We start from the raw sequence: 12,113 nt of genomic DNA on the forward strand, positions 1-12,113 counted from the left end.
GCAATTTTTTCTTTTGTGTATTTCTTTTCTTTCATGGGCCCCAGATGGGCTTGCTAAAGGACAAATGTTGGAAGTCATTGGCACATTTAAAAAAGATAATGAGTTTAAGCTGTGATTATAAGTAACTGACTTCTGTGGGCCCCGTCACTTAGACTGAAACAGAACTTGCTCATGTTAATCGTCTGAGAGGCTCCTGATTTGTTGGGCTTGGCCAGTATCTGTCATGGTTTCTTTGACTTGCATTAAGGGGATGAGCACCAAAGATGATTGACCAGAATTTTATCATAGAAAATAAAATCAGAAGTTTATAAAAGAATTGTATTTATTTCTCTTTCTCATCCCTTGTGTAATTATCCAATAAGCTCTTATTTTTGTTCACTTCTCTGCTCCACTGTTTCTGGCCCAGATATTGCTTATGTTGTGGGGACAAAAGCAAGTCCCCATAATGTAAATCATTACTCTCGTAAGGTTAAGACATGTTTTAAGGTTAGGGTTAGGCAAGTAGTAGCCTCAACGTAATGTAAGTCAATGTTACGTATGTCCTCTGAAGTCATGAAGACATGACTGTGTGTGTGTGTGTGTGTGTGTGTACGTCTGAACTGTGTAAGCTGATAACCTTCACACTGCAGTCAGCAGATTTATGAGAAACCTTATCACCCCCATCATCCTATTAGTGAGGATACAAATACAAATACACTACATGCTGTGCTTAAGTAGATTTTTAGAGCCACAGCTTCATCTTTCTGAAGTGAGAGTTTTGCCTAAAGCTTGAGCTGCTGGTAAAACACTTACTGATGAGACCAAACTGAAGTAGGAATACATTTTTATTTAGAAATGTTATTATTTCGTTTAGATATGTCTAAGGACCAATTTAGCACTTCAAAAAAAATCCCAATTAACCTCAAGAATCTAGTCATAATGACTCCACTTGAGTTTTCCTCACATATCCTTTAGGTTTATAGATGTTACTGTTTAATACGTGGCAAAATCTAAAAGTCAGTATACAAAGAAGTTCATGAATCACACATGAGAAATTACCTGAAAATAAAAGCACCACACAGCACAGAGATTAAAGTGTGGCTGCAGTGTTGGGTTAAGTTTAGGATAAGTAGTTTGAAGGTTGTTGATGTGTGGACACCTTCTCGGTCTGTCATGCTGACAGGCGACACGATTATGAGATATCTGAGTATTTTCTCTTCTGTTTCTCATTTCACTGCTTTCAGGGAAAAGTCGACTTTTCCCTCGTAGGGGTCGTGGTAGTTTTCGTAGCTGATCTGGTGGGAGACCACTCTGCACTGGATCTTGGCCGACCTCTCTCCGACCAGGTGGAAACGAACGGCCACCAACGGGTTGACATACATAGGCTGAGGAAAAGGGGGAAGGAGGCAGGGCAGATGGCTGGTTAGTGTTGTTTTCATATCATTATTTCTCATGTTTGTTAAATGTATTTATTTAAGAATATGCGACATGTTAACGTTTGTATCAAGTGGAATATAAACACAAAATTACTCAAAATGATTATATAACAATGGGGAATACTATTTAAAAAATGGAGGCTGGGGCTGCTGCAGTAGTTGCCCACTTTTTCCCAACCTCGTCTCCACTATAGAGTTGTGTTTGGACATGCGCACATCGAGTCGGGGATTCATGCTTACCTGTGCCTGTTTTCCATAATAAGGAAAGTAGGAGCGATCCATAATCCCCCCTTCAGGGAAATACTCCATTTTGTCCACATTGCCATGTCCTTCCTATATAAATGGACAAAAAATATGTATATTCAAAGAAGCGCTCATTCAAAAATTGTTTACTTTCTCCTCCTGCAACAACTGCTGTGTCATGTGTAATGCTTATTGGAGACAACTCATTTATAATTGGCTTAAAGGACAGGGTTGATGTTTACTGGGCACAGAGGGGTTCTAATGAAAAATTCCACTATGGGAAGAAGAATCCAGTGTTTTGGAGATTGACCTGCATAAAAGTCAGCTCCCAGTCATATCGCTGTCTCCTCTGCATCATTACCTCCATTCAGGAGGTTGTATTCCTTCCTGTCCATTTGCTTGTTGCTTTGTTCGTTTGTAAGTAAAATTAGGCAAAAACTAGAGGATGGATTTCCACAAAACTTGGTCAAAGAATGAGATATGGGTCAAGGAAGAACCCACATAATTTTGTTGCGGATCTGGATAATGGGACAATTCCAGGAATTTCTTTCTCTTTGTTAAACATTGTGAGATGGAGCATTTGTTTTTGACATTTTCACTGTTCTCCCATGGAATACGTTATGGACCCTGATTAAAACAATTAGGGATATTTAGGGAACTGATATCTATCAATGTGTGAAATTTGGTGCAGCTTGATTTAATAGGATTTAAGGGGACTCTTGCAAACCTTCCAATATTGTAAATCACTGACTTACCCATTCAAATAAAATACAATATTTCAGACTCATTTTCTTTAACACATGCTGTTACATTCAGCACAAGCAGATGTTGCTCACCAGTATCGTACAGTTGACATATGGGGGAGGCTCAGTTTCATTAGTTGGCAAAAAGTTGATGATCTGCAGAGAAGAAACAGAAGAAGTACTTTTTAGTCTTTTAGTTTTTTTTAATGTCCAGGTTTTACCGTTTCCCGACAGAGCTCAGAGGGATGTTTGTTATTAATAAAATTTACCCTGTTCATCTTAATCACGACACACGGCATGCTGCAGTTGTAGCCAAAGGTCGGGTCCTCGTGTCCTGAGCAGGGTCCCAGCATGCTTTTGGTGAAGGAACATGCCCACTTTGTGTGGTCAGGGGCAGAGAAGGTGTTCTGGATGTAGTACTTTCCCTTGGTGCAGTTATGGTTGTAACATTCGTGTTGTGCAGTGTCATTATAGGCTGAAGGAAAGAGAGAGAACGATTTACAGTGTGTTCGTTTGCCATCTGTCTGTTAGTTGTTGGAAGGATGTGGTGTTGGTCAGGGAAGAGCCCATAACATTTTAATGTGGATCCAGATCAGGGGGCGGATCCACAAGTTTTTATTTTGACTTTCTTTAACATTGCAAGAAAGGGCATTTTTCAAAATTTTAAATTCATGGATCTTGAAGAAAAAATCAGGCATGGTCAGAAGACTGATATTTGTGAGTGTGCGCATTTGGTGCAGATCCAAATACAAACAAAAGAAAGTTCTGACACATTAGATATTAAATAATTGTCCAGTAAATAAATACTCACGCTCCAGGAACTTATTAAGGATGTTGGTCATCTTCATCCAGCTGCACTTGTCTGATGTGTTGTAGTTGATTTCAACTTTCTCCTCTCCATAAGTGTCCGGCCACACCATCACCCCTGAGCAAGTAAACAGAGAGATGGTTCAGAAGCTCTGAGCTGGAGTTTATTGTTGTCATGCCTCCTTGTTGTTGTTGTTGTTGTTTTACCTGGCGATTTTAGCCGGTCTTGGTAGTCAGGCGCGTACGGATCCAAGGTGTACATGAGCACATAGATGGCCAAACAAAAAAGGCCCGTCATCACCACGTAGAACGCCAAGTAATACAAGCTGATGTACACTGTGAAGGAGAGAGAAAGACACAGGGGGAAATAAATCATTCCTTTAATTACAGTAGCAAGGCAGTTAAAGAGAAAACAACAATTTTAGTGTGATCACAAAGGCTTGTGTCGTTATTTCCAGAGGTCAAGGTGTCCTCTGTCAACGTGAGGGGAATTTAATCTGTGAGATCAAACAAAAAATAAACAAAGCTTATCTCACGACACCAGCCTTATCTCTTCCCGTCCACATGCTGCAAACATACATGTCACTCTGGTGATTTTTAAAAGGACAGAAAAAGTCACACACATTCAAGTTCATCCAGCGTGTCTTTCAGATATATCACATTTATGTTGCTATAAATATACTTGAAAATGTGTTATTCTGTTTCAGGAATTGATTTTAGATTTTCAGACTGGAGTCAACTGGCCTAAAGGACCCGACAATATATAAAGTATTTCAAAATCCCTCCACATCGACCGACTCCAAGTTTACATTTCTGCTTAGAAATAATATTCACTATAATATCACACTGACAGGAGCCATCCCCCTGTAGAGAGTACTTCTAATATTTAAAGTACATTTTACTTTTAATACGTTTACATTTTGAAAGCAGTGCTCTCACTTGTAATGAAACATATTGATTTAGAATTATTGCTTATTCGTCCACTGACAATAAATGGCAGTAATCATTGTTCCTGTGCATATTGGCCACGGTGACATGTGACTCAGATGTAATATCCATTTGATATAAGTTGAAGTTTAGAGCGAATTAATCACTTTAGGGTTTTTGACCAAATATTTACACTTTTGAGGAAAACTAGATAAGGTGAAGTTCAATTTCAGGTGTTCCAGATGAGCATTATAACATTTGACACTGTCTCTTCTATCGATTCAACTTGTGTCTTAAAGAGTTGTTCATTAAAAGTACTGGTGAAGTATTTCATTCCTACCCCATTTCACTGGTGTCCTCCCCATAAATGTCCCATTGTCTGAGTTCCAGACAAAACGGCCAAAGTCTTCACATCGCTGCCCACAGGTCCTCTTCTCCTTCAAGGTGGCCATGATGACGCGCTGTAATGACCAGGATCCACGGCAGACCTTTTCTTTCCTTTATTCAACTCTACCCTTTACTTCTCTTCTTCCTTCCTTCGAACAGTAATAATTGTTTTCTCCTCCCTCCCCAAAGACTGTGAGGCCCCTTCAGGTGTGTGCTGTCCGTCTTGTCCCCTGTCTCATTCTCTACCACAGTAAAAGCTAAAAGTGACTCCCTGGATGTCGCTCCAGAGTGTGATGCATGTCTTATCTCTTATTCACTATTTATAAGGTCCTGATAAAAGTGGGTAGTGAAGTTGAGGTGGGTCAACGTAGAAACTGGTGAACTTCCTTCTCCACCAATGACGTCCTTTACTCCGTACATCAGGATCACCTTGAACAGCCAGCGTAGTGAAACCTGCAGGCTACATCTGTTTGAAGGTAACAGTACAGGTACAAAGTTGTTCTTTGCAGCATGACTACAGCGTGACTGCCAAGTTTCAATATAGCTGAAATATTTTAGTCTGTACTAAAGTGGCAGACACGTATTGGGTGCAAATAAACCAAATGCAAAGTAAAACTGTAGGGACACTCACAGTTTTAAATGAAATTATAAGAGGAAAACACAATACATTTAGCACTACTTGTATCTCAAAGAGGTAGAATTCACAATAGCCTCCCTTTGAGCTTGACTCATCTTGGGTTTGGAGGTTTTAGAAAAAGAAATATTCAGGAATTTATTTCTATAAAACCTACAAACCTCAAAACCTATTTCAGAAAAGCACAAGAAATACTCTGAGTGGAAGCATGATATTAACTCCATCCTTTCTGATTTTCTCTCTTTTCTCTCTGTAACAGTGCCTATTGTGTCACTTTCTGTGCGAACGTCACTGCATTCCTGTCATTACCAACCCACTACATGCCAGCACATCTATCCCTCTCCTCCCTCTCTCCTTCTCTCTTTCATTTTCTGTCTCTCCTCTCCATCGTGTGCCATCACTTCACTCTCTTCTAGGTCTGCAGCGTGCACATGGGTCAGCACAGGATAAAGCATTACAGAGACACGGATGGATAAATCCCCTTGTGGAAAGCTGATGAGTCAGGAGGATCTGCATGTGTGTCTGCATGTGGCTGAGAGGAAAGAAAGGGACACTGGGAAACGGTGTGCTCTCTGTGGGTGTCTGTAGCTAGCAGGTGGCCTCATGCATGATACACCCTCCTTCTAAATCATTGGAAGGAGGAAGAAACCCATATCCCATCTGATTCATCAGCTTCTTCTGCTATAGTCAACTTCTTCTTTTGCTATCTCCTCTTCTCTTCTATATCCCTGTAGTACCTTTTCTCTGTAGCTTTTGGTCCATCTCACACGTTGTTCCCGTCCCTCTTCATGGATATTGGTGGCCTGACGACAGTGGTGGCCAACTCTGCCTACATCTCAGCCCGTGGGAGCGTGGATGGCACAGCCAACCCTGCATCCAATCGAGACAAGAAGTACCACTCCCGCCTGACGCTGCCTCACATCACGGTGTGCGAGGGTCTGCGGGAGACTTTAGACCTGGGCTTCCAGACGGTTTGTGTGGAGCAGCCCATCGGCAAACGACTCTTCCGAGAGTTCTTAGACTCCAACAAGGAGTATAAAGGTCCCTGCCGTCTGTGGAAGGATATCGAGGAGTACAACATGGCTGAGGATGAGGATCGTGTACAGAAAGCAAGCAACATGTTTTCCCGGTACATGGAGCCTGGCACCAAGTATTTCTGCCCCTCCCTGCCAGAAAACGCCATCACAAAGGTCAAAGAGAAACATCAGGAGGCTGGGGACGATCTTTTCAATGAAACCATGGACAATGTGATGGACTTCCTCAAGGAAGTGCCCTACACTTTCTTCCTGGAGAGCATGTATCTGCAGAGGTTTCTGCAGTGGAAGTGGCTGGAGATGCAGCCCATGGGAGAGGACTGGTTCTTGGACTTTCGTGTGTTGGGGAAAGGGGGTTTTGGGGAAGTGTCTGCCTGTCAGATGAAGGCCACAGGGAAACTGTACGCCTGCAAGAAGCTCAACAAGAAGAGGCTGAAGAAGAGGAAAGGCTGTGAGGTAAGTAAGTAAATTATGAAAAGTACTTGTTCATTCTGAAAAGACTGAAACTTCCGTAAAGGCATCTTTGGCTTATATGCTTAGTGCCCCAAGCTTTATAACTTTTTGTTCTCTTTATAACGTGCCAAACTTGCCATGTTTATAATGGAGCAGCTGTCTTCACTTTTTCAATATCCCTCTAAATTGTGCAAATATTATCTACCTTGGTTACCTCCGCCAAGGATGTTATGTTTTCACCCCCCCGTCCATTTGGTTGCTTTGTTTGTAACCAAGATAACACAAAAACAACTGAACAGATTTCCACGAAACTGTGTTGAAAGAGGTGTTGGTAAAGAAAGAACCTATTCAATTTGGTGCAGGTCTGTTTCACTTTCTTTTACATTGCAATATAGGGCATTTTTTCACCATTTGTGCGTCATTTTCCAGGCAACATTTCATGGAAAATAATTTAAGAAACACATATCTAAGGTGCAGCTTGAGTGAATTTAAGGAAACTGTTGGAGGTGGAGGTATACTGTACGCTCTACTGAGTTCTAGTTTCAACTATAGAATGGCACACAGTAGAGTGTATACCTCCTCCGAGGCCCAATAGTCCAACCACCAAGTGGCAAGATGTCTTGGCTTCACTTTTGGGGAGCAGTCATGTTATCCATCTTTATATACAGTCTATGGGACAGGCAATATTATTGTTGATCATTGGTATGGCCAATAAAGATGAAACTAGCCTTGAGTGGTGTAAACATTAGAAGTATTTACTCATTTTCTCCTCCTGTCCTGTAGGGGGCGATGGTAGAGAAGAGGATCTTGGCTCGAGTTCACAGCAGGTTCATTGTTTCTTTGTCCTACGCCTTCCAGTCGAAAACTCAGTTGTGTCTGGTCATGACCATCATGAATGGAGGAGACCTGAGGTGAGATGTCAGTCACTCTCACTTGGTAACATTCTGAACATGGGGACAAATACCTGTTGCATAATTTGTTTTATTTAGTAATAGTCAGTTTAATAATCCACAACCTTAAGGTATTAAATAAGTATAATTTATGGCAACAAGCATCAAATCCTGACATTTCAGAGACTGGAACCAGGAGATGTTTTGTGATTTTGCATGGAAATGAACTGAGATGATCAATTGATTATCAGAATAGCTGTCGATTATAAGTCAATTAATCGACTTACCGGTTAATCGATTATTGTCGCGTATACTGTTCATAAAGAGCCACATAAGTGAACTACCTATATATCTTTAGAAAGGTGAAAGAGTAGTGTGTATAAAAGAAATGTGTGTCACGACCCTGTGTTCTCTCTTACTGTACCTCCAGATTTCACATTTACAACGTGGATGAAAACAACCCGGGGTTTGACGAACCACGGTCCTGCTACTATGCAGCTCAGATCATCCAGGGCCTGGAGCACCTCCACCAGAAGAGGATCATCTACAGGGACCTCAAACCAGAGAACGTGCTGCTGGATAATCAAGGTCAGAAGGTCACATACTGGAAAGATACAGTCTTCAGTGTTCTAGGTTTCTCACTGTTGTTGTGTTTGTAATTGTAAGATGAGGGACATTTCCATATTTAAAGGTTATTAATGCATTCAAGAGACCATATCTGGGTTAATTGTGTTACTGGCTATTATTTAAACCAATGTAATGTTTAGTAAAAACATTAATTTGACATTTAAGTAGGAGTTAGCTGAGAAGATTGGTACCACGAGATGGTAAGCTTAGCTTTATGTTATTATCATGATTGGAAGTAAGGACAAGCATGTGCCCGTGCTCCAGCTAAGCTAATTGAACAAAATTAATTAATCAGGGTGTTACCAACTGATTTTTTTAAGTTGGTAAAGATTTTAAATTTTTCAGTGTAACCTCTCACTTTGACTTTTAAAGAATGTGTCTCATTCTTGGCCTCCTGAGATCCAACACACACACACACACACACACACACACACACACACACACACTAAACCCCCTACAGTACACTTTGCGTCTTACATACAAGGACATCTTTGGGTTATCACTCTACTACGGGTTAATGAGTTGGAGACGTAGTGGGCAGGTCAACATTGGTATCTGTGACGTGCACGGCTCTTGACATTGCTGTGGTGTTTGCTCTCGCAGGTAACGTACGTATCTCTGACCTTGGTCTGGCCGTGGAGCTTGCAGAAGATCAGTTCAAAATCAAAGGCTACGCTGGGACGCCAGGTACAATCCACAATTTACATGTACCTGGTGACAGTTGTTCTCACCGCTGTGAACACAACCACACCCACAAAGGCCACAGCTCCACAGTGTTCTCACAGAAAAACATCAGATAAAAACAAAAGACACATTCGGATATTTTTCCACATTAGCTATTTGAAAAGAAAAATCTATTAATCCAAAAGCATTTCCATCACCTGAGCTCTTTATTCAGCACCATGCCTGTCCTCAGACTTTGTTCAGACAAAAGTCATACAGAAAAATCCTAAATTAGATTTTCTTTGCTCAGTATTTCTAAAGTCTTGGCGACACACCTGGTGTCAGATGAGGTGGTGTAATCTCACCACATTTTGTATCCTAATACTACTTTAGTGCTACTATTAATAGTGGTGCTACTATATGTTGATAGTTTAATGCCTTTTTATTTGTAGCGATAGGAACAAGTATTTCTTCTCAAATACACTTTGCTATAAATATTAAGTTGTACAAACGTATAAATACTCAAGTAGAGTACTTCAGATCATATGTACATCACCTGAGTAAATGCATGTGTCACTAGCAGCTATAGCGAAATCTGATGACTCGACTCTTTGGTCTCAGGGTTTTAGTTTGAACAGATACTGTGTACACATCTGTTTAAAATGGATGTTTCATGTTATCCACTGTCACCTGCAGGTTTCATGGCTCCAGAGTTGCTGAAAGGAGAAGAGTACGACTACTCTGTAGATTATTTCACTCTGGGCGTCACTCTGTATGAGTTCCTGGCTGCCAAAGGACCGTTTAGGACCAGAAGGGAGAAGGTAAACTCCTGGTGTTGAATAAAAATGTGTTTGTTGGTTATTTCGGCTGCAGTTCCTCTGCCTCTTTTCCTCTTTGAACGCTCCCCTGTCATATAATGTGTTTAAACTGGCATTTATTACACTTTATATAGCTCAGTGTCACCTCCCTGTGGCTTGATGCTTATACTGCCATGAAATACTGTATGAAGCACTGACCCCTCATGTAAATTCAAACAATTTTTATTACACATTAGTCCATATACATCACTATAGGTATTTTCTTTATCAAGGATTCAAAGTTGTATTGGTGTAAGACTATCATGCATGAACATGAACTCCCCTGCACATCCTGCAAAAATAATAGCTAACAACTTTCATTTCTGATGCATTTACAGACACTTAAATGTTTTAATCTAACATGAGATATATAGATTTAATTGAGATATTCTCTGCTGTTTGAAGGTGGAGAACAAGGTGGTGAAGAGGCGGATCCTGAACGATGCAGTGACATATCCTGAGAAGTTCAGTGAGAGCGCTCGCTCCATCTGTGAGGCTCTGCTGAGCAAAGAGGTCGATAAGAGGCTCGGCTTCAAGAACGGATCATGTGACGAGCTCAGGGCGCATCCCTTCTTCAGCGAGATCCACTGGTGGAAACTGAACGCAGGTCAGTTACATGTCAATACCATTTTACACTAATACACTGTTTAATTTACATTCTGCTGTTGTTTTTTAATATACTCCAATGTTTTCAATTGCTTCTGGATGGATTTTCAAAACATACTTTACAATGTTTCGACAATATTTAATCTAATTTAGTTCATTTAATATAAAATTCAATGCATTTTATCACTTTTCAAGACCTACATTTACCCTGTAGAGCTTTTAAGAATTATTTTATTTTATAAATGCATCAGAGCTTCGAATGTGTTGCCGCCCAAATTAGTTTTTCGATCGTATTGATTGGAAACCGAGCTGAGTGACTGTTAACTTCTTAAATATAAGTTGTTTTAAAATAACATATTGAATATAATGTGAAAAGTTTGAGTTTTGAGAGGGACTTAAATACTAAAAATTCTCATTTCGAATTCTTCAGAGGTGGTCATCTATGAGCCTGGTTATATAACTGACACAAAATCAAACCTGTTGGTGAGTATATGTATGATGTGTTGTAAGGTATATACATGAAGGCCCTGCACTAATAACAGACTTTGACTTCCAATGAGCCATTAAGTATTTATGAGTCGCTACTTCCTTCATAGTTGATCAAATCAAGATGTGGCCACTTTTTTATATTCATATTTGTGTAAATGTACAACAACATGGCAATTCAAGTTGCTTCACAAAACATAAAAGCCTTAAAAAAAAAGACAAGCTATAAAAGTTCAAATAAACCTTCAGCTGAGAGGCAAACAAAGAAAAGGGAAAATCTAAAAACTCCACATCAAAATGTCAGACATGCTCATCATCCTGTTGTTTCTCCTCAGGGATCCTTCCACCTCCTTTCGTACCAGACCCGAAGACAGTTTATGCCAAGAACGTTGACGACGTCGGGGCCTTCTCCACAGTTAAAGGTGTGCAGCTGGAGGAAAAGGACATGGTCTTTTTTAATGAGTTCTCCTCAGGGAACATCTCCATCCCCTGGCAGGAGGAGATGATCGAGACGGGGATCTACGGCGAGCTCACAGTCTGGGGCCCGGACGGCGCTTTGCCCAACAACCTGCGGCGGGAATCCATCCTGGAGCAGCCGCCCAAGTCGTCCACCTGCACGGTGTCATGAGAGGCTGCAGAACTGTTGGTCTATCAGTGAATTGAACTGCATTCCATGAGCACTTTATGGGTTTAAAATGGAATAAATTCATCTGTTTATAGATCATGACGATGCACTTTTTCATGTATTTACCTCAAAAATAACTGTTGAGCAACCTTGTAACAATCTTTTTGTGGAAAATGTTGGATTATTGCAGACAGCTTCAATCTGGAACACGATTGTCTGTTTCTTACATTTTCTTACATTTTTATTTGAGGTGTGAATGATCAGTTTTGAATGTGAATGAAGTGTTTTCTTAACATTTCCTAACATTCAAGCCCAGCATGGTGCAGATCTCAATCACACTTTGGATGACAAATTCATGATGAAAACATGTCTGTACTCTTCTCTACTGTGTTTTAACCATTTCTCTTTTCTTTTTTTTAAATCCATTGTTTCCGAGATATTTATGAATTCATATTAAATATGTTGTCATTAAAATGTAAAACGTGAAGTAACAAGTAGTAACGTAACGTAACATAACGTAACTAAAAGTACAAAAGTACTTCCTGTTTCATGGCGAATCAGTAGGTGGCGCTATGACACTGAGGAAATATTGACACATAGAGCTGTTCAGGCTTGGTCTCTGATCATGAGACATCAGTTTGGCGGTGATAGGACAATGCACACTGGACTTATGACAACATCGTCTCCTTTGGGGGCTGTTGCTACACAAATGTAGT

At 40.4% G+C, this 12,113-nt stretch overlaps 2 protein-coding genes across 3 annotated transcripts; one reads left to right on the forward strand and one right to left on the reverse strand.

Moving 5' to 3' along the window:
• Positions 1 to 817: 817 nt before the first annotated feature.
• Positions 818 to 5,629, reverse strand: LOC118125016 (potassium-transporting ATPase subunit beta-like). Its single transcript, XM_035183378.2, has 7 exons — positions 4,476 to 5,629; positions 3,416 to 3,544; positions 3,213 to 3,326; positions 2,671 to 2,876; positions 2,495 to 2,557; positions 1,656 to 1,748; positions 818 to 1,364 (listed from the first exon to the last, which is right to left on the reverse strand). The coding sequence occupies exons 1-7, from the start codon at positions 4,585 to 4,587 to the stop codon at positions 1,206 to 1,208; spliced, it is 876 nt and encodes a 291-aa protein (XP_035039269.1). The 5' UTR covers positions 4,588 to 5,629; the 3' UTR covers positions 818 to 1,205.
• On the forward strand, positions 5,629 to 11,878 carry grk1a (G protein-coupled receptor kinase 1 a). 2 transcript variants are annotated; one of them, XM_035182709.2, is made up of 8 exons: positions 5,629 to 6,646; positions 7,427 to 7,554; positions 7,964 to 8,121; positions 8,764 to 8,847; positions 9,520 to 9,644; positions 10,086 to 10,287; positions 10,717 to 10,769; positions 11,108 to 11,410. In XM_035182709.2, exons 1-8 carry the CDS (start codon positions 5,945 to 5,947, stop codon positions 11,276 to 11,278), a joined length of 1,623 nt encoding a protein of 540 aa, XP_035038600.2. In that variant the 5' UTR covers positions 5,629 to 5,944; the 3' UTR covers positions 11,279 to 11,410. The 2 variants fall into 2 exon arrangements, with proteins under 2 accessions (XP_035038600.2, XP_035038523.2); XM_035182632.2 differs by lacking the exon at positions 10,717 to 10,769 and having other exon boundaries at positions 11,108 to 11,878.
• Positions 11,879 to 12,113: the final 235 nt, after the last annotated feature.

Source organism: Hippoglossus stenolepis, chromosome 1 (assembly GCF_022539355.2).
Source record: "Hippoglossus stenolepis isolate QCI-W04-F060 chromosome 1, HSTE1.2, whole genome shotgun sequence".
Classification (NCBI taxonomy): Eukaryota; Metazoa; Chordata; class Actinopteri; order Pleuronectiformes; family Pleuronectidae; genus Hippoglossus; species Hippoglossus stenolepis.

What these genes read in the sequence shown, in the direction of transcription:
- grk1a (XM_035182632.2), top strand. Translation starts at nt 5,945, where the DNA reads ATGGATATTGGTGGCCTGACGACAGTGGTGGCCAACTCTGCCTACATC. An exon ending in TTAGGACCAGAAGGGAGAAG is followed by an intron (nt 9,645 to 10,085) that starts GTAAACTCCTGG and finishes TGCTGTTTGAAG; the next exon opens with GTGGAGAACAAGGTGGTGAA. An exon ending in CTGGTGGAAACTGAACGCAG is followed by an intron (nt 10,288 to 11,107) that starts GTCAGTTACATG and finishes GTTTCTCCTCAG; the next exon opens with GGATCCTTCCACCTCCTTTC.
- LOC118125016 (XM_035183378.2), bottom strand. Translation starts at nt 4,587, where the DNA reads ATGGCCACCTTGAAGGAGAAGAGGACCTGTGGGCAGCGATGTGAAGAC. An exon ending in TCGTGATTAAGATGAACAGG is followed by an intron (nt 2,558 to 2,670) that starts GTAAATTTTATT and finishes TCTTCTCTGCAG; the next exon opens with ATCATCAACTTTTTGCCAAC. An exon ending in ATTATGGAAAACAGGCACAG is followed by an intron (nt 1,365 to 1,655) that starts GTAAGCATGAAT and finishes CCTTTTCCTCAG; the next exon opens with CCTATGTATGTCAACCCGTT.